Below are 25,982 nucleotides of genomic sequence, written 5' to 3'. Positions count from 1 at the left end.
AGATTACTTCTAGCTATAAGGAAAGGGGAAAGCTTTATGATGGAAGTAGCTTCTGAAGACTTCATATGTGGGTAAGCCTTACCTATGGAAACCCATTGGTTTGGGGGCGGGGGTGGAGGATCGTGATTTAAATCTATGAATTGTTCTGCTGCTATCCTGACCCTCCCCTTCTCCAGCAGAGAGCATGCAGGCAGTGGGGAGGAAGATGAAATGTACCTCAGTCCAGCATCCCAATTTACAGACAGAATAAATGCCTGTTGGTCAAGTGCATGACTGCCATGGAGATTTGGATGGTCTGTGGTGTGAGTTACCCACGCGGGAATCTCCACACCCGGTGGGTCTCCCTTATCAGGGACAATTGCATTTGGCAATGCTAACTCCACAAGTAGGAGCATCTCTGTGCTCCTGGAGCCTTAAAAATCAAGTTAACCAGTCTGGCTTCTCCTCATGCCCCAGCGCCCCACGGCTGGCAATGGGGAGGCCGCGTCAGTTTCGACATGCAGGATTTTCGGGGGCTTTAACTCAACTTGGGAACTCACTGCTAGGGCAGGCTGACCTCTGAGTTCACTGCAGCATCTCCCGTAGGACAAATCCAGGCATTCGCTCGCCTGGAGGGGCAAAGACTGTCTCTCTCTGCCTACACCTGGGAATCACTTAGGGGAACCTCTGACAAAACACCGCTCCTCGTCTTCACCCCACATGAATTGAATCAGAATTGCTGAGGGGGGGCCAGCATTGGTGGTCCGTAAAAGCCCCAGGGCCCGGCACTGCAGGTATCCTGGCACAGGCAGGACCCCGTCCTGCAGTCTCTGGTTAGGGGCACGAGCAGGGGGCATGGTCTTGCCTCTTGGCTTTCCTCAGTGACCTCCAAGGTATGGTAGGACTTTGATTTTAAAAGTATGACTAAAAGGTGTTTCATTAAAATCAGCTCTCATTCTATAGCTTGCTACACATTAATAGAAGCCAGATTACCAGAGCTTCCCTTTCTCGAAGCACATAGAACGGATTTTCACTGTAAACACCCATGCTGTTCCCTGTTAGCCCCAAGCGTCGTTGCTTCTCTGTCCAGCTTGCAGCCCTCCCTTCTGGGCTGCCTGGGGCTGGTCCCCAAGGATACTTAGCCACAGAGCCTGGTATCCAGTGACCAGATTTGTGATCTTTGACCCCATTGCTCCCAGACCCTTTGGCAGTTTGTCTTACTCCCTGACCTGGCCCTGAAGTCACCCTCTTCCAGGGGCCACTGGTTCCTAGATGCATTATGGATTCCGCTCAATGAAGTCTGAGCAGAGCCTTTGTTGAGGAGTGGCTGTGCTGGTCCTTCGGAGTTTCCACCGGCCTTGTCTCACATCCAGGACATACTTTCTCCCCTTTCCTGGAGAAATCATCCTTTTAGACTAGCTGGCAGGCTCAGCATCCCCACGGGTAATCAGAGGCCACTTTGTCCATCATCTTGCATTACGTCTCTTTGGTTGTGCGTGCTACGGTCTCCCTAATCAAACAGAATGAGGTCCCCGGGGGCCCAGTGTCTTGCAGCACCAGAGCCCCCGCACGCTGGGGGGAGGCGGCCCAGGGAAGATAGGGCCTTCCATGCACAGCTGCCCACGCGCTGGGCTGGAGAGGGGGCAGAGGCGCGACCCGGACGCGAGGAAGTCGCACTGGGCGCTGTGGCACGGCTGGCAGCCTGCTCGAGTCAGCGCCCAGGATGCTGTACCAGGGACGGAAGGCAAGGAGGGTCTCGTCGTTACCTGGAAAGGAACGTCGAGAGAGCCCTGGGGAGAGTAAACATGGGCCGGCTCCCTCTGTCTGATCACATATGAATACAGAGTCTGGGGTGGCGGTAAATGGGAGTTTAATCTGGTTTGGGTTTAATGAGTGAAACCGAGACGACACGAAGCGCAGGCTTCTTCATTCTAAAGGTCCGTCTTCTCAAAGTGAATTGCCAAAGCCTCAAACAACTGTATTTTGCAAATGGCTGAGTGAGGCAGGCCCCACAGCTGTATTCTCACCCCCCTGAGGGTGGTTTTTCCAAGCCTTTGTCTGCTGTAATTCAGCCCGATAGAGTTTACTGCCTTTTGTCTCTGGGTGATCTGTGCACAAAATGACCTTGCGTTTCCCTTCGTTCACCTTGTCTGAATCTCCTCTTCAGAAGGTTTCCAGTCTCCTTAGGCTGAGAGCCCTTACTGGCTGCTTCGGAGGGCGAGCCCGCGCTCCAGAAATAAGCCAGGAACCATGGCAGATGTTGTGGGGATTAATACCATGACAACAGAGAGGATGCCAAGAATGGACAGCCCTTTCCTCATATTCCTTAAAAACCATAAAGATGTATAGAAATTACTGAAATTACTAAATTACCGAAGAGTTAGGATTATTGTGCCCAAATTTTGGCTCATTGACTCTCTCTGGTTTCCTTCGAAATGTACTGGGCACTCCACTCTTTGCATATGGCCTTTCAGAGTTAGGGACGTGGTATTACAATTCATAAAAGCACCTCTGAGAGGCCATAACAGAGAGATCATGCCCTGACGTCACCCTTAATGTATTGGGGGCGGTATGTTATCACCGACCTGCCTTCCAACAAACCAGAAGGGCGTATGTTTAGCCGCAAACATAGTGTAGCATTGACCAATCAGGGCCTATCCAGCTCCAGAGACGTGCGGGACTTTTCTGGAACCTAGCCCTTCCGTTCATCTGTCTTTCCTGAAACTACCCATGGCAATTTGTATAAAAGCCCAATAAATTAGAATCATACCAAAGACTGATGAAAGATTTTTCTTTATTCTGAACTGGGTAATGTAACTCCAGATAATGTGTGGGTACTTGTTTCTACAGTGTGCTATGGGCTTAACTGACATCAGTAATAAAGCAGAAAGAAAAGATATTTCCATTTTTTTAAGTCAGTGATTTATTTTTCCAAGAGACTAAAAGACTCTTGACAAAGATGCCATAAAAACCTCATATAAACAGGATTTGGACAATTAGATACTGTGGTAATCAGCCTTTCTGCTGAGTGCACTCATAGCTCTGAGCCTTAAGTAAAATATTGTTTAATCAAGAATGACCAGTAAATAAAAGTGAATCATTGCATACCATGTCCGTTTGCATTTTATCATGCAGCTTTCCTAACACGGTGGAGTTCAATTGTTGGTTTTGCCAGAGATATTTCTTTTTTAATGGATGAAGTTCTCATTTTCCATAGGAGAGAGGAGTCAGACAAATTATCCCACGCAATCACACTATCCAGAATGGGAATCCATCCCATTTTAAAATAAAAAATACTCAGATGCATCCACTTCGCAAGTGGGCTTCCTTTCTTGTGGAGAGCCCTTCCTCCCTTCAAATCAAAGGTCAGCCTGTGAATTATCCCCAGAAAAAGGAGGGACTCTAAGAGATGGCTGAATATTACCTGCTAGAAGCAGTGTGTTCTTACCTGGTCCATCAAAGAGCTTTAGGCCCCGAGCCCATTTCCTGGTTCAGTGTTTCTCAAATGCCAGGTTTTGATACACTAGTAGGTCATGAAATAAATTTAGTGGTTTGCAACTGGCATTTTGAAAAACAAAGTAAGATAGAAATTTTAAAACCAGGTTATTTCAAGGAGGAAGGGAAAGGGTTGTCTTATGGAACTTCGGTTTTGTGTGTGAGTGGGTCCATGCTCAACGCAAGGTACGGTGGTATTTTTTAACAATGGTTCACTGACAAAGAATTTGGAAAAACACTGTTCTGGTTTGCTACCATGGGGAGAGGTGGTGTTTTGAAATTACTCCTAAAAGTCATCCATTCAAGGTTAAAGCAGCAGCCACAACAATAACAAAAACAGTAAACATATTGGGGGGTGGGGCGGTTTGCAGAGATCAGGAAGGGTGGAAATAAAAATCCTGGACCAGCCGCACTACCTGTGATTACATTCTGGAAATGTGCCTTCAGCCAGAGAAACGGGAGTAGCTCCACGTTGCCAGGGACGGGGGGAGTCCAAATTGCAACCTGGAGGTCAAGGTTATGGTGAAGCAGACGCGCTGAGCGCACACAGATCTGCCGGCCTGTCCTGGCGCTGGGGAGAGCCTCTTGAGGCATTGGTTGTGGTCTTGCTGGGGCAGGCAACAACGGTGAGTTTGAGAGAGTTTCACCAGTGGAGTTAGACAGGCCTAAGCCGACTACCAGCTCTGCCATTTACGAGTCCTTGGCAAAACATTTCAAACCCTTCTAAGCCTCGGTCTCCTTATCTGTAAAATGGGCATAAAAATACCTACTTCGTGATGTTGCTGTGAGAGTTAAGTGCAGGAACCAATAGCAGGTGGCTTAATAAAGGTTAGTTCCCTCTGTTTGTCTTGTGTACTGATGCTCCCACCTGCCATGGGGCAACAGAGAGCCGATCATCCAGTAGAGGGCCCTCTTCTTTTCCTTGTCCACCATTGTCTCAGTGATTGGGGCAGGAGAAGGAATGGGAGTGGGCTCAGGCAGCTGTCCCCCACCAGGAGCTGTCAGCTGGGCTAGGGTGGTGACTTCCCTGTGACCTCCCCCTGACTCAGGGGCTGCCACAACATCACCAGATCCTGGCTCCCCTGCCTTGGCGCAAGGCCGAGACGGCTGTCCTCTCAGCAGAATGGCTTGTCCTTGACGTTTTGGCCACAGACATTTCTACTGGTTGAATTCCACCTGTGTTCTCCAAGCAGCGAGGACACTCCTGCCACCCATTCCCCCATCTCTGTGTGTAACCATAGCTGTGGCCTCCTTCAGGTAGAAGATCTCACGGCCAGCCATGAGGCTGCTCTCCTAGAGATGGAAAATAACCACACGGTAGCCATCGCGATCCTGCAGGATGACCATCACCACAAAGTCCAAGGTAGCTACCAGCCCTGACGTGTGCAGCCATTCGGCCATTCGGGGTGGGCCGTGCGAGCCAAACCTGTGCTGCCGCCCTTCCTCTCTTGCTCCTCTTTCCGTTTTCCCCTCCTCTCTGTCCTGGTGTGTCTTTTGTGTTGCTTCCTATGGAAAGAAGAGAGAAAAGATCCAGGATCCATCCAGGTAATTACATTTTTCCTCAGAAACATTTACCCTGAAACTTGCCCGGATATGAGAACCCTGGGGAGCTGTGCCAGGGGACGGACACCAGCCCAGGTCCCACCCGGTGATCCCATGTAGCTGCTGTGGGGTGCGTTCTGCGCATCATAATTGTTCAGAGTTCCTGAGGTCATTCTGAGGGGTCTCAAAGCTGGAGAACCACTCTTCCAAAGTAGGCCTGGAAATCCTGGGCTTTACCTTGTCTTGTTGCCTTTTAAAACAAAATGGCGACCCCAAGGTAGGTGCACTTTCCCCACATTTATGGCGCGTTCAGGGCCACAGCAGCGTCCAGCTGGATCTGGGTCTCCACATCTCATACTCAGACACCACATTCCCCGTGGGCTACGCAGAGCTCCAAATCTTTCTTTTTACATTTTTTTGTAACTTTGAATTATCTTTCAATACATAGAGGTTTTTTTGTGAGTCGTAACAACACTAACAACATTTACCAAGTACTACTAAGATTTTTACTTTGTGAAAGAAGCTTTTTTACACTTTTGACATGCATTTCCATTAGTATATATGATTTATTTTTCAATTTCTCTCCCTACCTCACTTTTTTCCCCTAGTTAACTGGTTGTTTAAGCATATTAAAAGGAATAGAATTTAATAAATAGATTAACGAATTTTAAGAATTTGGAAGTTAACATCAGAGGTTTTTTTTAAGATGCATTTATTTATTTTAGAGAGAGACCATGAGTGGGAGGGACAGAGGGAGAGGGAGAGAGAATCTCAAGCAGACTCCATGCTGAGCACAGAGCCCGACATAGGGTTTTATCTCACAACTCTGAGATCACGACCTGAGCCAAAATCAAGAGTCAGTTGCTTTAACCGACTGAGCCACCCAGGCGCCCCAATATCAGATTTCTTAAAAATTATTTTAAAAATGTTCTTTGTAAACAACAAAATCTGCTGTGCAACAACCAATACTCATGTTTTGCTTCCCTCAAGCACCAGCCCCACCACCGCTGGGACTTATTAGTACATGAAGAAGTCCAAGCTGGAGTCAAGGAAGAGTACTTCCCTGAGAACTACTTAAATGTATTATCTGTGTCCTGAGAGCATGTCTCCCACTTAGAGTACCAATTACCACCCTTGGCTGCACATTAGAACCACCTGGGGATTTTTTTTTTTTTTTTTTTTTAACACTTAGGTGTAGATCCCACTGCAGAGATTCTAATTTAATTGCTTTGGGGTGCAGCCTAGGCATCAGGATTTTTTAAAGCTCTCTGGGTGATTCTAACATGCAGCAAAATTTGAGAACCACTGTCTTAGAGCACAGTATTAAGCATGGGACAGAGTGTCATGACCTTAAAATAATGAAATTCATTATGGGTATATAGATACTAGCAATGGTTTATACCATCTCCAGAATAGGTACTAACTTTTATCTTGGGTTTTTGGGATCATCTGCAAGTGTTCTAAAATCCGTCACTGCACTGTAGGAAAATGGTCTCTGGAAAGGGAATATGAATGGAAATAGTGCAATGAGCCATGGTGTTGCCTTTTGCTTTTGCATTTTCATAAAAATAGACCAGGTAGATTTTTCTGATGAATGAATCTCACTTAGATACCACATCCAAGGCATTTGAATTATATATAAATGTCATAGCAATGTAGGTGTATTTAATGTTAGGTAAAAAATTTATTACTATGGTCAGGGCGATGCTTTCAATGACTATTAAAACTAATCATGTAGACAGAGCCAGGTAGACCAGAAGCCTACATAGCTTTATATCAATGAAATCAGCACAAACTTCTTTTTTCCCCAAATGTAAATTTCATCTATAAACAACTGGATTTCTTAGAGACTTTCGCTGTCATTACTTGAAAGATTTGGGTCAGTGGAAACCACAAAGTCTTTCCTAATTGCAGCTCATGCCAGCCAGAATGATAATTGCTGGCCTCCAGTGGTCTCCTGTTCTAAGCATGCAATCCTGGCTGATTAATGGGACCTTTCCTCCCTGCAGTTATAACATGAAAACAAATTGCTTGTGTAGCCAGAATGAGATGCGCTTCACCCAGCTAATAAGACTCTTTCCATCTGGAGGAAAATAGAATCCATTCACTAATAACTCTTACATGACATCTCTTTCTGCCTAACTTGCAAATTATTACTGGAATGACACTTTTCACAGAATAGAATGTTCCAGACTCTCTAAGAGGAACCAGTCCAATTAGTCCTTCCTTCTGTCCGAGTGTCTTAATATCATTTCTTTGATCAAGCAAATCTTGAGATCTGTGGTTTCCAAAGTGTGGCCCAGAGGCCACCAAGGTGTCCTTGCAGACACAGCCCTGGCCCCCTTCACACGTCCATTCCCCAGCAAGCCCAGGCTGACAGGATGGCTGCTAACAGCAACACTCTCCTTGGAAGGCCACCTTCTTCAGCCCCAGACTGCTGCTTCGTGGTGGAAAGGAGAGTGATTTAACATTGATGACCCAGCTGTTCGACCATGAGGAAAACTTGGAGAATCGATGAGTATTGTGGAGAATCCAACTAGGCCAGAGTGTGGTCGAGCAGGTTGTAGGAACGAGTGTGTGTGTGTTTGCATGTGCGTGTGTGCATGTGCTCCCAAGCACGACTGTGGGTTTGTTTTTTTAATTTACTTTTTTAGAGAGAGGGAGTGGGGAAGGAGCAGAGGTTGAGAGAATTTTAAGCAGGCTCCACACTCAGCACAAAGCCCAACATGAGGCTTGATCCCACGACTCTGAGATCATGACCGGAGCTGAAATCAAGAGTCAGACGCTTAACCGACTGAGCCACCCAGCTGCCCCTACACGATTGTGTTGTGTCTGTTTCCCTCCCTCATTTCTTTTCTCTTTCCCTCTTTTTCCTTCTTTGTCCTATTCCCTTCCTCTTTCTTTCGCTGTCTTCTAAATAGCACTACGTATAATTTCGAAGGATGGAGAAGTCTCTTGAGGCTTCGGTCTGCTATCTACCAGTGTCCCTTATTCACCTACATCCTAAGTCTGGCAGAGTCTTGTCTGATCCTTTTCAAAAGACTAACTTGACTCTTTGATCTCTTCTCTCCAGAACTGATGTCTACCCATGAGCTTGAAAAGAAAGAATTGGAAGAAAATTTTGAAAAGCTGCGGCTGTCATTACAGGTTAATATTCATTCTTAACTCTGATATCAAAATAATGGCAGCATCGTTACGCCTGTTTGCAGATGTTTATCCAGCACCTACTGTGTACTGGTTCCTGTACTAAGCACTGGAATATAGAGGTAAATGGGACATGCTCCCTGCCCTTTGGGAAGTTACTGTCCGCTCAGACAGCTGTAACCTAAGCAGTGACAGACAAGACACAAGGTAACATGTACTTACACCCAGTGAATAATACCATTAGTGAGCACACAGGAGTTCCGAGGCACTGTTCCCCACTTGCCATGGTCAGAGGGGTACCTGAGCTGTGTCTGAAGGAAAGGGAGGACTTGAGGAGAACATTCTAGGCAGGGGGAATAAAAGGGTCGTAACGGACAGATGTCATAGGACATGTTGTGGGAATTATAAAAGGGACTTTAATCACCTGGAGGTGAATGAGATGAAAAGAACCTTCTTTGCCTTCCACTGCCAACCTGCAGAAAACGTGGGTCTCAGAGGCCAAGGAGCTGCCTGGCTTCCTTCTGACCTCGGGAAGAATGACGGGTCTCCCCAATCACGTGCATCTCCCTCCTGCCCTCTAGAGACCCAGGCCACCCCCAGCCTCAGGGTGGAGCCACCTGGGAAGCAAGGGTGAGGTCGGTGGCCCTGCTTCCATTCCCGACTAAGGCTGCCTCAATCATAACAAGATTCTTTGTTAAATATTAGGAATACTCACTGGAAATTGTGAAAGGTGAGGACTAAAACTGTAATACAAAGGTGAAATTTTTGCTTCTTTGATGGTGTCCTTTCTCTGGCAGTGTTCATTGTACAGAGCCTGCCCGCCACGAAACGAATCCAGGATTTTGGAGACAGCCAGTGTCACCACTATGGAATGTACTATTCGGAAGTTTTAAAATGGGCAACCACCTGCTGTGAGCCAGCCCCCCCCCCCCCCCCCCCCCGCCCCGATCCATCGGTCCCTCGACGGCCCTGCAGAATGCTTGTGCAGTCCTCACGTGGTTTAGCCTCAGCACATTAACCCCAAACTGCCCTCGAGTGCCCCCCATCCCATACCATCAGATGCACTCCCCCTCAGGAACACAAACCAGGACCATACCGTGATGTAACAAAAACCCCTTCCGGTCCAAAACCAAAAGAAGTGAGAGTTTTATTTCATATATGAGTCTTCACTCTGCCACTAACATTAAACTGACATGAATTGTACATAGTTTAGTTGTAACTCTCCGTGGTCAGAATTCATTGGGGCTGGAGATTATTTGGTACAAAGGGGATGGAATTGCTTAAGCCGAACTTTCTGGGCTACTGGGTAGCTAGAGAAACAGGTCTGGGGACAAGAGAGAGATGTGAGCTTTGAGTTTAAATCCCCATTGTACCTCCTCTTACTAGCTTTGAGTTACATAAGCTCTGTAAACTTTACTTTACTCATCTGTAAAATGGGGGCGACTGAGAATACCTTCCCCAAGGTGTGAGCAGATTAAGGGAAATAATGGATGTAAAGCGCATAGCACTAGGTTGGCTCATGGTAGATGCTGATAAGTAGCGGCTGTGGGCTATGATAATAGTTTCAAGCACTGTTAACACTTACCACCACTTTTGTCACGCCATTGGTTAATTCCTGAGTGGCCCGTGCTGTGCCGGATCACCAGCTGGGCTTTTCTGCCTCTCAGCTTGACTCAAAGGAGCCAACCCAAGTTGAAAAACAGTCTGTTCTGTCTGATTGCTGTGGCACGGTTGTGTGCCTAGGGATCTGTTTTGAGTAATGGTGAATAAGGCAGAAAAAGAACAGTTTGACATTTTAGATCCATCCCAGGTGGTATTTGCCTGATACATCTTTCATTGTTTTGCTTTTCAATGGAGGAGGAGAGACTTGAAAGAAATGCCTCCTCTGACAGCGAGGACGAGTTTGGCGTAGGCGCCACGTAGCAGTACAGGCTTTCGTGTAGTCACGTTCTAGAAGGAGACTGCACCGCACAGCGACTGTGCTGGACCCCGGCCGGGGTCGCCCTGGGCTGGGATTTACATTCCCCGGCTCCTGTGCGTGCCAACTCTACCGCCCTAACGCACCAGCACTTGCATTTAATGGCACTGGGGGGGGGGTTTTTTTTTTTTTCCTTAAAAATGAAATTGGAATTAACCGGAAACAAAAAAAAAAAAAAAAAGAGGAAAAGGAACCTGCCAAAGATGGTTTGCAAACCAGGGTCCTCTGGCGAGATGGAGAAAGCGGCCAAGCCAGCACTTCTACATGACAGTGTCCTTATGTGGGATTACATAATTTACAACACCTCGCTCTTAATACGAGGGAGAAGAGTTCCTGGGGAGACCCTAGTCCCTTCATTTTAATGTCACTGAAATGGTGTCACGGGGCGGAGAACTTTGGGATACTCTGCGCGAATGAGGCACCGTCTCTCACTGTGCTTGAGCATCGAGAGAAAGCCACTGCCCGGCGTCCTTCGCTCGCCTGCAGTGATCAGGCATTGCTGGGGTTGCAAGGGAGGTTGGGGGCAGTTGCACCTGCCCTGGCAGCCAGGGAAGGGGCAGGAAATGGTTCCTCCTCGGACATATCATCATCTTCTCAGCCTGCACACAGAGAGCTGCTGTAGCAGCAGCACTGGTCTAGCTGGGCAGAGGGTCTACACGGGAGAAAAGACTCAGCTCCCATGGCAGCTCATGCCAGGGACATGCAGTCCAGCCTTGAGGCCCGGAAAGGCCGAGGGGAGGCCAGAAGTGAGCAGAGAAGGCGAGGGAGCTGGCCAGTGGAGCAGTGCTTGTGGGAGAGCCGGAATGTAAGGTGTCGGGGAGGGGGTGGGTTGTGCAGTGAGAACTGAGCTGGGAGACAAGAGAGGCTGATCAGGAGCTACGTCAACACTGTGTAAAGTATGCACTTCATCTTGATGCCAGTGGGGTTTTACATGGAGGGGGTGACGGGTTCAGGTTTGCACTTTAGGAAGCTCCCCCTGACTCCAGCGTGAAGGCAGAGGAGTTATAACCCAGGTCCAGGAAAGACCAGCAGCGGGGCTAAACTTCAGGTAGAGGGAGAGGGACCAAGAGAGTTCGTGGACTCCGGGGACATTAAGCAGGTGGAATTGGTAGGACTTGATCCTTGGCCTCAAAATTAGTGTGTTTGGTGGTAGAAGGAGGGGTCTCAGACAGAGAGGGAAGTCAAGGATGGTTCGATGGTTTATAAATGAGGACAGTTCTTTGAGATGGATATATTCTTCCTAAAGTCGTGTCTGCAGTGGAACGAGCTGGGCTTCTTGTCATCCTTTGCAGGACCAGGTGGACACGCTGACCTTCCAGAGCCAGTGTCTGCGGGACCGAGCCAGACGCTTTGAGGAGGCTCTGCGGAAGAACACCGAAGAGCAGCTGGAGGTAGTCCTGCTCCCCAGGCCCGGCGGCCCCACCAGGGCCTCACCCCGGGAGTCACCTCAGGGGTACCTCAGGACCTCTGTGTGGATCCGCTGCCGCCGTGACGGCTAGCCAGGACATGTCCCTGTCAGCACCTCTCTCCTGACACACAGGACAGCTGTGGGTTTCTCCAGCGACATGTTATCCTTGCCAGTGGCCCACTGCCCCCCCCACCAGCCACTGTCCCTGAGCTCTCCACCCCGGCCAGGACCTGCCCTTCCACTCTGTTCTCCCCCGGCTTCGGTTAGGCTGGCATGGGAGGCACCCCTCAGTGCCTGCCTTAGTAGGGTGAGGGCAGTGTTTTCCAGAAAAGCAGGCAAAATTCCTTCCCACTGATAGAGGGTCGCCAGATAAAATACAGGACACCCAGTTCCATTTGAATTCTAAATAAGTGAATTTTTTAGTGTAAGTATATCCCATGTAATACTTATACTTAAAAGGTGGTTTATCTGGAATTCTTAACTCAATGTCCTATATTTTGTTGTTGTTGTTGTTACATCTGGCAACCTTACTGTAGAATTTCTTTTTCTAAAGTGCCTTCTATGTGCTTTTTAAACCACTTTGCTCATTTCCCATGCAAGGATGGCCCCCCACCCCAACTCTGCATGGGCACAGGGGAGACCTGTAAATCCCAACTTGTCTGTTGAATCAAGCAGTCTGGGTCAATGTTAAAAGCCAGTGTTGAATTTACTCTTTTTACCCCATGAGCTCCCTTTTGGGGATGGGCTGGTCGCTTCCAGCCGTCCCAGCATCCAGAATTTTCAGTGGATGGTGGCCTTACCTCCCTTGTTCCCCAGGGAGCTGGATTTCTCATAGCATTTCCCGTGGGAAATCCGTGAGCATTCATCTTTTTTTTTCCTTTCTTTTTTTTTAAATTTTTTATTGTTATGTTAATCACCATACATTACATCATTAGTTTTTGATGTAGTGTTCCATGATTCATTGTTTGTGCATAACACCCAGTGCTCCATGCAGAACATGCCCCCCTTAATACCCATCACCAGGCTAACCCATCCTCCCACCCCCCTCCCCTCTAGAACCCTCAGTTTGTTTTTCAGAGTCCATCGTCTCTCATGGTTCGCCTCCCCCTCCGATTTCCCCCCTTCATTCTTCACCTCCTGCTATCTTCTTCTTTTTTTTTTTCTTAACATATATTGCATTATTTGTTTCAGAGGTACAGATCTGAGATTCAACAGTCTTGCACCATTCACAGCGTTTACCAGAGCACATACCCTCCCCAATGTCTATCACCCAGTCACCCCATCCCTCCCACCCCAGCCCCCACTCCAGCAACCCTCAGTTTGTTTCCTGAGGTTAAGAGAGCATTCATCTTTTATCAGGAAAGGCTGTGAGTGGGCTCACACGAGCTCCGGTAGCTCTGGGGAAGCTTGGTACAGAAGGCTAGATTTAGCTGAGTTCACGGCACTGGCGAATACCGGGCTTTTGCTGGGGCCCCTGGTAAATAGCTCTTACTCTCCGCCGTTGTAGATTGCATTGGCCCCCTATCAGCACTTGGAAGAAGACATGAAGAGTCTGAAGCAGGTGTTAGAGATGAAGAATCAGCAAATACACCAGCAGGAAAAGAAGATTATTGAGCTGGAAAAACTGGTGAGTCGGCCTGCCCCATTGGGAGAGCCCCAGTAAGCTGAAGGATATACCTTACTGTCATCACCGGCGTCTTCATTCACTGCATCCGGAGGGTGGGCCCTTCCCTGTCCATTGCTTACACCTGAGCAGGAAATGCCATAGCTGAGTTTCGAGACCTTTCTTAGGGAGCCAGGAATTCTGATAAGGAATCCAAGGTGGCGAGCCCTCCTGACTGCCTGCCCCCATCCCCCATCCATCACTCCTCCCCTGGGGGACTGCTGCTTCCTCCCTCCTCCCTGCGGGGCATGGGTGCTGAGCCAGCATCCGGGGAGCATCACTGAGGTGTGTGGCACCGCGCAGAGCACTTCACGTGTTTGTTCTTTAACCCCCGACAGCAATCCACCGGAGCAGGTACCGGTCAGAGGCTCCTTTCATAGATTCAGGTGCAGATGGAGGCCTGGGCAGAGAGTGTAGCTCGCCCAGAGCCCGCTGATTAGTGGATGGGACTCCAGGCCCAGGGCTCCTGGTGCCTGCTCTCATAACCCGCTCTCATAACCTCCCTCCCCTTCAACCCGGCTTCCCTTCAACCCGGCTTCCCCAGAACTAGCAAAGGTGCCCTTTGGGGAAACAGAGCACCTCCGAGCTCACTCCCCTCCCCTGCAGGCACAAGGGTCCTGCAAGGGCTGGAGCAGGAGACAGTCGTCCCGAGTTGCTAGCAGAGCAGTGTGCTTCCAAGGAGACACCATCTCAGTGGGGAGGCTGATGTAAGGGTCCCAGATAGACTTTCTTGCTTTTTTACGGTTATATTTAAAATAAACGTTGATGCTATAAAAAGCAAAGACATGCATTATAAGAAATTATAAGATAAACAAAAACAAGAAAATTAGAAGATATTTCCAAGTGCTGTTAGCACTTCCCAGAGCTTTTCCTCGGTACCGTGGACATGCCCCACACACGGAGACCTTAGTGTCCTGCTTTCTTCCAGCCAGCGGCTCTTTAACTTGTCATCTCAGTAACTGATCATCTCATCTACCTTGTAAAGTTCCCTGCCTGTGTCTGAAATATCCCTTGAAGCTGGTTTTCCCAAGCCAGGAGCCGGTCTAGATGCACCTGTTGTATTCGGTTGTCATGTCCTCTCTTTATCTAGCACCTCTGCTCCCTGCGGACGTCTCATACTGCAGGTGCTCATCAGGTGGGATGGGGGCAGACTGCAGTGTGACTGTTGGTAAGCAGCATCCTGGGCCATGGTGACCATGGGGCACCTCCCAGCAAGGTCAGAGCCCTGCCATGCAGCCCAGCCCACATAAGGACTGACAACCGTCTTCCTCCAGGCTGGGCCATCTGCATTCAGTTGTCTGGTCACCCACAAACTTTATTTGGCTGTTTTTAGCCATGTTCCAGGCATTCTGCAGCCACGCATGACTTCTCCTTTCAGAAACCTTTCTACGCATAAAGAAAGAACTGATGTAATCACTTCCCATTTCCTGGGAGCAAAGATGTAGGTTGTAGGGTAGTTTGTGGAACAGAGCTCAGCCCTTTGGCTCTGACTCCTAGTCCTAGTCATGGAAGGGCGACAGTTATCCTCAAAGATTAACAACCCAGCAGTGAATTTGTCATTTTCTCTTCAAAAAATAATTTATTTCTGAATTTATCTTAGAATGGAACTGTACTTCTGCAAGGCCCTACGGGACACACGGACAGAGGAAAAGGCATAAATTGTGGGGGAATAACAACCATGGAAAATATTGTTTTCGGATCATGTACCAAGCCCGTCTCAGGCTTTGGGTTCCTGGCTGCCCATACCCTCAGAAGGAAAAAAATGTGTCCACATTACTTCTATTTCTATCCCTCCGTTAATTCAGAACGTCATACTGTGCATGCATGCTGGGGCCCGGAATGCCAATGCAGCGCAGCTGACCATCAGGAAGAACCAGGGGACCCATCAGCCAAACTAGGTCCTGGTGGTGTTCCCTTATCTCTGACAGCTTATCTCTGACTGCAGGGACACACACTGTAAGAAATGTATTCGTGGGGCGCATGGATGGCTCAGTTGGTTAAGTGTCTGCCTTCAGCTCAGGTCATGATCCCGGGGTCCTGGGATCGAGTCCTGACCAAGCCTGCTTCTCCCTCTGCCTCTGCCCCTCCCCTGGCTTATGCTCTCTCTCTCTCTCAAATAAATAAATAAAATCTTTAAAAAAAAGTATTCTACACAGGAACCTGATGTATATACACACAAACACACATATAATACATGGAAAAACATTTATATCTAAAATATGAATAACAATATACTTTTACTATATACAGTGCACTCTGGTATTTTCTGTTCTGTTTCATTTTGTTTAAAAAAGAAATGCTACCTACATCTCTCTAACTTGATTTTACAACCCACTAATGCATTGCAAACTGCAGTTTGCAAAGCACTGTTCTTTTTTTTTTTTAAGATTTTTATTTATTTATTTGAGAGAAAGAGCACGAGTGTGTGAGTGGGGGAGGGGCAGAGGGGGATGTGCAAGCAGACTCTGCAACGAGCATGCGGAGCCTGACACGGGGCTCCATCTCAGGACCCTGGGATCATGACCTGAGCCAAAATCGAGAATTGGACACCCAACCCAGTGAGCCACCCAGGTGCCCCGCAAAGCACTGTTCTTGATGATCCTCCAAAGCCCAGAAGCCAAGGGCTCTGGTCTTCTACCTTTGTCATGGCCTTGCTGAGAACCTCTTAACCCTGCGTCCTTTGTAGGCGGAAAAGAACATTGTCCTAGAAGAAAAGATCCAAGTTCTCCAGCAGCAGAATGAAGACCTCAAAGCAAGGATTGACCAGAACACTGTTGTCACAAGGTAGGTGGGCCTGGGTGTCTAAGCTTAACAAGGCACGTGTCACCTACAAAGTGGCTTTGCTCTTGAGCTCATTGGAGGGCTCTGTTTTTGTTCCAGCATCCACTTTATCTCATTCCTCTGAGCTGTGAGGCTTCCTCACAGGCTCTTGGCATGTCGCATAGGGAAAGAAGAATAAAACATGCCGTGGGGACCACAGAGCCTGTCTGCTGGCTCTGCATATCAGTGGTCCCCCCTTAGGGGAAATGAGTGAAACTGGCAGAAGTGCAAAGCAGAGGTCTCCAGTACAGCTGGGAGATGGAGGGGGTTATTTCTGGGGAGTTTGGAGAGGGCCACCTGCTGAGTATTCCCAGGCGAAAGAGAAAAACCACGTGAGTGCCATTAGCTCCCCAGTGCAGAGCCGGGTAGGGCCCTCTGCTGCTGAGCTGTGGTCCTGGGCCAGCCTGGCCGTGGCAGTGAGAAAGGTGCGGGGTGACCAAGCCAGTGAAGCCGCACAGCCGAATGCAGCTGCTCTGAGTAACACCGTTCCCATCTCTGTCCCCTGCTCTGTGATGCTCCAACCTTCAAAGAAGGATGCAGTGGTCCTCCGCTCTGCTATCAGAGTGGAGTAAAGCAGGGTTTGGGCTGGATCAGCCAGCTGGAGCTTACAGGTGGGCCTCGGAGCTACTATGGTTTCGGTTCCAGACCACCGCAATAAAGCAAGTGTCGCAGTGAAGCAATCCAATGAATTTTGCCCAAATGAATGGTTTCCCAGTACATCTAAAAGTCACATTTACACTATCCTATAGTCTACTTAGTGTGAAATACCATTATGTCTAAAAAAGCAATGTACATACCTTAATTTAAAAATACTTTATTGCTAGGGGTGCCTGGGTAGCTCAGTCGGTTAAGCATCTGCCTTCGGCTTAGGTCATGACCCCAGGGTCCTGGGATCGAGTCCTGCATCAGACTCCTTGCTCAGCACGGAGCCCACTTCTCCCTCTGCTTGCTGCTCTCCCTGCTTGTGCTTTCCCTCTCTCTCTCTCTGACAAATAAATAAAATCTTTAAAAAAGTAAAAATACTTTATTGCTGAAAAATGCAAACCATCATCTAAACTTTCAGCGAGTCGTAATCTTTTTGCCGGTGGAGGGTCTTGGCTCACTGTCGATGGCTGCTGACTGATCAGATTGGGGGTTGCTGAAGGCTGGAGAGGTCTGTGCCAGTTTCTTAAAACAACAATGAAATTTGCCACATCGATTGACTCTTCCTTTCATGAATGATTTCTCTGTAGTGTGTGATGCTGTTTGATAGCATTTCATCCACAGTCGAACTTCTTTCAAAACTGGAGTCAGTCCTCTCAAACCCTGCTGCTGCTTTGTCAGCTAAGTTGATGTCATATTCTAAATCCTTTGTGGTCATTTCAATAGTCTTCATGGTGTCTTCACCAGCAGAATCCATCTCAAGAATCCACTTTCTTGGCTCATCCACGAGAAGCAGCTCCTCAACCGTTCAAGTTGGATCATTGGATTGCAGCAATGCGGTCCCATCTTCAGGCCCCACTTCTATGTCCAGTTCTCTTGCTGTTTCCACCACCTCTGCAGTGACTGCCCCCACTGATGTCCTGAACCCCTCCAAGTCCTCCGTGTGGGTGGGAACCAACCTCTCCCAAACTCCTGTGAATGTGGAGATTTTGACCTCTTCCCATGAATTATGAATGTTCTTAATGGCATCTAGAGTGGTGAATTCTTTCCAGAAGGTTTTCAATTGTCCAGCTCCATCAGAGGAATCACTCTCTATGGCGGCTATAGGCTTACAAAATGTGTTTCTTAGAGAATAAGACTTGGAAGTTAAGATGACTCCGTGATCCAGGGGCTGCAGAATGGATGCTCTGTCAGCAGGCATGAAAACAACATTCATCTGGTCCGTCTCCGTCAGAGCTCCTGGAGGACCGGGTGCATGGTCAGTGCACAGTAATATTTAGATAGGAATCGTTTTTCTCAGCAGCAGGTCTCAACAGTGGGCTTCCAATATTCGGTGAACCATGTTGTAAACAGACGTGCTGTCATCCGGGCTTTGTCGTTCCACGTACAGAGCACAGGTAGAGTAGGCTGAGCATCGTTCTGAAGGGCCCTAGGATTTCCGGAACGGTCAGTGAGCACTGGCTTCAACTGAGGTCACCAGCTGCGTTAGCCCCTGACAGGACAGTCAGCCTGGCCTTTGAAGCTCTGAAGCCGGGTACTGACTTCTCCTCTGGAGCTGTGAAAGTCCTCGATGGCATCTTCTTCCAGTAGAAGGCTGTCTTGTCTACACTGAAAACCTGCTGTGGAGTGTAGCCACCTTCATTGCTATCGTAGCTGGACCTTCTGGAGAACTTGCTGCAGCTTCCCCACCAGCCCTCGCTGCTTCACCTTGTGCTTTCTGTTGTGGAGCTGGCTTCTTTCCTTCGACCTCGTGAACCAACCTCTGCCGCTTCAGACTTTCGTTCTGCAGCCTCCTCACCTCTCTCAGCCCTCACAGAATTACAGAGAGCTAGCTAGGGCCTTGCTCTGGATTAGGCTTCGGCTTAAGGGAATGCTGGGGCTGGTTTGCTCTTCTCTCCAGACCACTCGAACTTTCTCCACCTCAGCACTAAGGCTGTTTCTCTTTCATATTATTCATGTGTTCACTGGAGCGGCACTTTTAATGTCCTCCAAGAACCTTTCCTTCGCATTCCCAGCTTGGCTGTCAGCCTATCAAGGCTTCACCATGACTTCCTCACTGAGCTCTGGTTTAGAGTGGGAGGTGTGCAACTCTCCCTTTCATTTGAACACTTAGAGGCCACCGTAGGGTTATTCAGTGGTCTGACTTCAATATTGTTGTGTCTCAGGAAATAGGGAGACACCCAAGGAGAGGGAGAGCGATGGGGAAAGCCTGGTCGACAGAGCGGTCACAACACACACAACATTAATTGGTTAAGTTTGCGATCTCATACGGGTGCAGGTCGTGGCACCCCAAAACAATTACAACAGCGACATCAAAGATCACTGATCACAGATCAGCATAACAAATATAATAATAATGAAAAAGTTTGAAATACTGCAAAAATTACCAAACTGTGATGCAGAGACGTGAAGTGAGCAAAGGCCGTTGGAAATGTGGCGTTTGAGGGCTGCCACAAACCTTCAACTTAGAAAAAACACAATACCTGCCAAGTGCCGCCAAGTGAAGCATAATACAATGAGGCGTGCCTGCATTTCATCCAGGAGGACAGAGCCCTCTCCGTGAGACCCGCGCCTGCGCCCTGGCCCACTACTCAACTGTACTCCTTATTGGATCTGCCTGTGTCACCCTGTGATGCACACACTTGTGCACACACGCACACTCACATGCATACTTGTGCTTCCTGTCACACGTGCCCATTCGTGTGCCCGCTCCCAGACTTGCAGTCATGCTTCCTCGAATGCACGCACACTCTTGCGTGCACCCCCCTCCCAGGTCACACGCATGTACTTGCATACATTCACACACATTGCCTCCGCAACTGAACTCGGGGTGCCGCAGTTCGTTCCCACCCCAGAGGCTCACAGGAGAGACTGTGCAGGGGCAGTAGGTCCGTCACGCCCCTCCCCCAGGGGGAGCTGGAGCCTCTGCTCAACCTGAGCCACTGCACGTCCCCGGGAAATCACAAAGGCACCCTGGTCCAAAGAGCAAGTCCAGGCTTTATCCAAGTGAGCTGGCTTCCTGGGCTAGGTCCATCCAGCTACAAAATGCAACAAGGCGAGCAACTCACACTTCCTGACAGACGGCACAGGATGCCTTGATTCATTTTTCATTTAGCATCCCTTCTCAACAAACATTAACCGAGCATCTGTTATGTGCCAGACACCAGGCTGCATGCTGAGGATTAAAGAAGGCTCTGGTCCGTGTCCCCGAGGGCTCCCCGACCAGCCGGCGGGCAGATGCACAGATCAGCATTTGCAGCAGGGGAAGGCAGTTGCTACCACGGAGCCCCGAGCCAGGGGCAGGGAGGCCCCGGAGGGTCCTTTGGCTGACGGCACTGTCCCTGTGCTGTCCTTAGTGTTGGTCGCCACTCTCTCTGAGCCTCCTGGGCGGCACACCCACCCCAGCTCCCCACTTCCCCCCTTTCCTCTTCTGCCTTCAGCATTTGCTCTGTCCAGTGGACAACTAGCGCCTCCCCTGACCGGGCAGAGGGACTGGGAGACGACTGGGGACGGATGTGTCCGTGGGACAAGTGGAAATCACGTTTCAGCCCATGGCTCTTGGTCACCGTGGTCCCACTTGTCCCTGTCCTCCCGCAGGCGCTCCCGCCTCCTCCCGTGCCCCAAGCCCACGGGCAGGGTGGATCTCACGTTCAGTGCCTCCCGGCAGGATTGCTGACTGTTTCTTGTTCTCCTCATGCAGACAACTGTCGGAGGAAAATGCTAATCTGCAGGAATATGTCGAGAAAGAAACCCAGGAGAAGAAGAGATTGAGCCGAACCAACGAAGAGCTGCTTTGGAAGCTCCAAACTGGGGACCCAACCAGCCCGGTTAAACTCTCCCCCACGTCCCCTGTTTACCGCGGCTCCTCCTCGGGGCCCTCCTCTCCCGCCAGAGTCAGCACAACGCCCAGATGACGCCGCACCACGCAGCCTGCGGGAGCCGTGCCTCCCGTCCACGTCCACCCGGTGGTTCCACCCGGAGGCAGTCAGGACCAGGGGCCGGCCCGCGGCTGGCCCTGCGCGCATGCTCAGTAGCTGCCTAGCTGCATCCTAAGCAAAGTCCTCTTCTGATCCTCATATAAGACTGTCCCGGTGTTGCACTTAGGAAAGTGTAAACGGTAGTGTCTGATGTGCAAACGTTTGACCGTAGGTAGAGCCGAAAGAAAGAAACTCCAACTGTTCTTGAGCAATGAACTTTCACTGCAGAATTTCAGGTTAGTTACAAGTAGCTCAGTTTTGAATATACATTGAATAATCATTGTGTACTGCACCGATATGTGTGTATATTTAGATACACGTATATACACATGCAGCAGTTCTGAATTGCATTTTTTATAACATGAAGTGCTGACATATTTTGGTGAAGGTCAGCAGTTTTCTAACTTGTGCCTAAGAATTATTGGGATATGAAAATGCATTTCTATCTAGCTTCCCAGGAATATTTCTACCCAAAATAGAAAAAGGAAAAAAAAAAAAAAAGATACAGAGAAGAAGCGCCTTTCAACCTACCACCAAGTGGTACTCTAACACAAACACCAGCGATTTGTGAACGGTAACTGCCTTTGGAACAGTCAGCTTCTTAGTCAACATGATGTGAGGTCACTATTATTCCATTCGCAAGTTTTAATTATTAATACTCCTGTCGTGAGTGCCTAAGGGATAGCAGTGGGAAACCCTGAGGGGTTTAGCAGTTTTGCAGATGATACTCATGACAGTGAATCATCTACAGTCTTGTAAACACAAGTTTTGCTTTTTTTCCTAAGTGGCATCTTGGAATCTGTCATTAAGCTACTGCACCCTCGGGAAAATACGGAGGAGCATGACCTTCTGGAGTGAGGGTGAGGATGACCTTGGAGTTGGCCAAGACCATCCGTGCTCCGTCCTCCAGAAGGCAAATTGCTGATAGGATCTGTATTTTGACGGAGCAGAGTAGGAAAACGTCCTCTGGCAGCCCCATGTGGTGTGCTCTGATGCAATTCTCTAAATGGTCAACCCACCAAAAGATGACCCGCAGGCCCCCATTTCATAGGCAACCAACCTCCCAGCAGTTTGGTTCTATAACTCAGCCCCATCACTGTACACTGAGATGGCTCAGGGGTTCTAGCAGGGGCTTCCAGAATGCCGACTCTTCCAACCTGGGGGATCCGTTCCAAGCTGTGCTTGACCATCACATGACCTCCCACAAAAGCCAGGTGTATTTTCTGCCCGATGACCAAGCTGTCCCACAGCCACCAGCGGTCCCTTCTTAGGCCCAGGAGGTTCTTCCAGACGGAAGAGCCCTACGGAACGGCCAGCCAGCGGTCCCTGGCTCCTGGACTGGCATTTGTCTCGGAAATGGTAGACGTAGAATGTGAACGAACGCTCCCCCCATAGTGCTGTGGAACGGTAGGAGCATGACACACACAAAAAAGACGTAGTTTTAACAGTTGATACGGTGACATTAATGATGCCTTTGTTTCCTGTTTGTGACAAAGACCCTGCACTTTCTGCCGACGGCCCCTCAGAATGGTCCTGAGCACAGGGCTGCCTCCGAGCCGGCCCGAGGCAAGCAGACTCATGCAGGGATGCTCCATGCGCCAGAGCCACGGAGCCAGGAGGAAACGGCCCGCGGAAGGGGCCGCCTTGCCCGGGGCCCTGCCTGCTCGCCACACGTGCGGCCGGCCCGGGACAGGCCTGGTCTGTGCTCCTTGTGGGAGTCAAGGTTGGGCTTGTCGGCCTCAGGGACATCTCACTTCTAGCAAACCTCCCAGGGTCTTTGCCCATCCTCGGGACATACACAGTAGATCCCCATTGAAGAAACATGTCTTTTTTCCTTTAGCGGCTCTGCATGATGTTGTGATATTGAGTTGGGCATTCCATTAGAGTAGATCATGCCACGTTGACTAAATACACAATTATTTATTCTATTAGCAGGCGCCACCTGCAAAAACGGTCGTTCGGCGGTAGCTCGGCTCCGCCCGTTAGGAACCGCTTCCACAAGGACACCTGCTAAGTGCGGTTACACAGCAATACAGACGTCAGTGTTCCATTAGAATGTGCTACAGTGCGTTAGCCTATTGCAGTCAAAGTCGTAGTGATGTTAGAACTAAGTAACCCCTCACTAGGTGGACTAAAGCTTTGCCCTCACCAGCCCTGCCCTTGGGTACTTGAGCTAATTCTCACATTGCCCTGGCTTCGTTCCTTCGTCATGGACACCCACCACGTGTTGCTCCTATCCTGAAACATGGGGGATGGCAGCCGCTGTGTCCCCTCCTCATCCCCCCCCCATTAGGACCTGGACCTCTCTCGACGTGGATGTCTCCCGGTCATCCACCCCCCGGGCTGGAGTGGTTCCCACATACCGATGCTACAGCCTCCCCACCTGCCTTGGACCCGCCAAACCTCACCAGCCTCTTCCTGGTGTTTGGGAGACATGTCTGAGCCCTGCACCCACCCCGGCCCACCACCCGCTGGATGAGGTTCTGGGGGGGGAATGGGGTGTCCGGGGACGGGAGGGGGCTGCTGGGCTGTTGGCACACTTGGTGATTATTTGAATGGGGTCACACATTATTTATCTGGCCCCTACAGTCTCTGTGTTGCATATTTGTGTTTGAAGCATATTAAAATGAACTTGAGGGACCTTCTGTGATATGCACTTGATGTACCTGTCAGCCTGGCCCTCTCAGGCTTCAGGAAATGGAGGCTGGGGATCCAAGGCAGGGAGCAGGGAGGTGGGCTAGAGTCAGTTGGAAAAGGACACAAAAGACTGAGTACGGTCCCCTCACCACTGATTTTAAATTCAGACCTGAACAGGTGTATGTTTCCACCCCAAAGAGAGCTTGGTGTGTCCTAAATCCCATCAGTTTTATCTGGATCATCACAGACCTTTCTCTCGAGTGACAATGGCCACCATCATGCAGTTCCTTATCACGAGCCTTTTCCCCCAACCAGGGGGCTGGGGGACAGGGTGGGGGAACACAGGACCCTGGAGAGCTCTGTAGCTCTCCCTATAACACCCCCAAGTGCAGCCGGGACACCCATTTCTACCTGAAAGCACTTGCTCCCACCCCTCACCCGCCTCAGGTTGGCCAGGCCGACCCTGCAGTGTCCACATGGGCCTGCCCCTTCCTGGGGTCACAGGGAGCCCCCGGGGTCGGCCAGCTCCCCGTGGTGGTTTTGCAGGGCATGTGGGAGTGGCAGCTACTCTAGAGAGACCCCAGCAAGCCTGCCCTCCGGGACAGCTGCCGAGCAAGAGACCTCTTGCAGGGGATAAATCAGGAGTCACTTCAGGACATGAGAGGAACACCACAGTCCCCCTCTGAATCACCCACGCCTCCAGATCGTTGATGATGACTACTTATTGATTAATGATCTTAATCCTCGTCAACCTGTCCCAAACTGTTGTTTCTTTCGGGGGGTGTCTTGTGCCCTCCACTTCTATGACAACCACTTCCCCATTGTCCTTCCCCCTCCACATGAGGTAAACAAGGCACCCGTCAGCACCTCCACTTCACAGAAGAGCAGGTTGGTGACTCGCCCACTGGCACGTGTAGGAAAAGAGGTTAGTGCTGGCTTCCTCTGGTCTGCAGAGAACCGCGTCCCCTCCCGCAGGTAACTTGCAGCGGGCAGAGATCTTTGAAGGCAACTCAGTCACCTCCTCTGTGCCAAGGACCCTGGTACAGCCCACCACCCCATCGCATCTAGAAGGGAGTGGTGGAGGAGGTAAGCACAGGTAGAAACCTCCAAGCTGGATACTTCCCGCCTGCTACTGGAGTTGAAAGCTGGTCTCATGGCTGGTGCCGCATCATGCAACATCAATGTCCGGCCATCAAGCCACGACTCGGGGACCACACCCTGTCATTGCATCCGTGGTCCTCAAGAGTCAGAGTTCTGCCCACTGGAGAGTTTGCGCCACAAAATTTAAAAAAACAAAAACACCGCCAAAGGCTAGTAGGCTGACCTGGTTGTTAAGCCAAAGGGAGTTCATTCACTTAAGTTTGCTAACAGGTCGCTTCTCTTAAACTTCCTGAAACAAAAACCTGGGGTTTCTGAGCACCCAGCTCAGTTCTCCCCCCTCAGCGCGGAGGGAAGATGCGCTCAGGAGGGACAGGCTCGTTTGCCCCACTGACACATCTCCGAGTTTTACCAGTGCCGGCACCAAGCGGGGATCGGATGGTGTGCAGCTGGAAGCGGGGACCACCCTGCTGCATGTGACCAAGGGCCCTGCCTGGTGCTCTGCGCCTCTGCACCCACTCCCAGAGCCCCGAGCAAGCCGTCCCTACACAGCGGCTGCTGTCTGCAGAGTGCTTTCTTGTTTTAACTGCACCCAAATTAATGTGGCGGGGCCGAGTTGCGGTCCCCCCTCCCCTGCCACACTGTAGAGCGCAGGCACTCAGGAACCTCATCGTTTCAAGGAGCAAAAACTCAAAGCATCCATGGGAAAGTCCAACCCGCATAAGGTCTCTCTTCTGCAGCTCAGTCCCAAGCCACCGGGATTAGGTGCTGACCGAGCTGGCCCAAGAGCTGCCTTCATTAGCAACAGCGGTGCCTGTTTTATTCACTGAGCCTTTACTCACATTGCATTTTATTCAATAGCCGCGTTTCCGGCTCAGTGGGCAGCCAGAGTTTGGTAAAATGAAACTGTTCCCTTTTGAAGAGGGGCGGACAGGGTTACCCACGGTTGACGTCCCAACCCTCCTGGCTCTGTTTGGTGGTCGTGCAAGGCTGGGCTGCAAGAGGCAGCTGCCGTCTCCCAGGCTGTAGCCTGGTGAGGAGCTGCGGAGGATTCCTAGGTGCTGCCGATGCCAAGCTGTCTGGGGGCAGCTTTTGATTCCCCAGAAGTGTTTCATAACCAAATTGCGAGGGTAAGCTTGCTCCCGACTGGAATCGCGTGTCGGGGCTCAGGGTTCCCTAAGAAATGGCTGAGACGGGGCTGGGGGGGCTCCTCGGGCTGCCCGCCCCGCGCCGTGCCGGCCGCTAGGTGGCGCTGCGGCGCCGCGGGAACGGAGCTCTGCCTCGTGCTGGAGGTGGGCTCTTGGCGCACGCGCTCGGGCCGGCCGCGACCTGCCCGCGTGGTGACTCGCCGGGGCCCACACCCCCGCGCTGGGCTCCCCGGCGCCGGCAGGCTGTCAGCAGAACCTCTAACGGGGAGATCGCTCGCGGGGGTCCGCCTGGGGGGGCGACAGAGCGGCCTCCTGCCAGCCCGCGGCCCCGGCCTCACGGCACAGCCCGGCCGCGGAGCGGGGAGGCTGCACACAGTCCAAGCTCTGTGGCGGCCTGGTGTGCCGAGTGGCGGACGGTGAAATGGCGGGGGGGGGGGGGGGGGGGGGGGGG

General features: G+C 50.4%; 1 protein-coding gene across 9 annotated transcripts in view; it reads left to right on the top strand.

The window, feature by feature from the left end:
• The window catches only part of MTUS2 (microtubule associated scaffold protein 2), a 590,108-nt gene extending 568,959 nt beyond the window's left edge, over positions 1 to 21,149 (top strand). For all 9 annotated transcript variants that reach the window (XM_032403269.1, XM_032403268.1, XM_032403271.1 and 6 more), the window contains 6 exons: positions 4,732 to 4,837; positions 8,090 to 8,163; positions 11,431 to 11,529; positions 13,054 to 13,173; positions 15,896 to 15,993; positions 20,372 to 21,149. In XM_032403269.1, the coding sequence (XP_032259160.1) occupies positions 4,732 to 4,837; positions 8,090 to 8,163; positions 11,431 to 11,529; positions 13,054 to 13,173; positions 15,896 to 15,993; positions 20,372 to 20,585 (711 nt within the window). In that variant the 3' untranslated portion in view covers positions 20,586 to 21,149. The remainder of the gene's footprint in view (positions 1 to 4,731; positions 4,838 to 8,089; positions 8,164 to 11,430; positions 11,530 to 13,053; positions 13,174 to 15,895; positions 15,994 to 20,371) is intronic.
• The last annotated feature ends 4,833 nt before the right edge of the window (positions 21,150 to 25,982 follow it).

The sequence above is a fragment of the Phoca vitulina genome, unplaced genomic scaffold (assembly GCF_004348235.1).
Source record: "Phoca vitulina isolate PV1807 unplaced genomic scaffold, GSC_HSeal_1.0 scaffold5, whole genome shotgun sequence".
NCBI lineage: Eukaryota > Metazoa > Chordata > Mammalia > Carnivora > Phocidae > Phoca > Phoca vitulina.
This window is presented reverse-complemented; position numbering and strand designations above follow the sequence as displayed.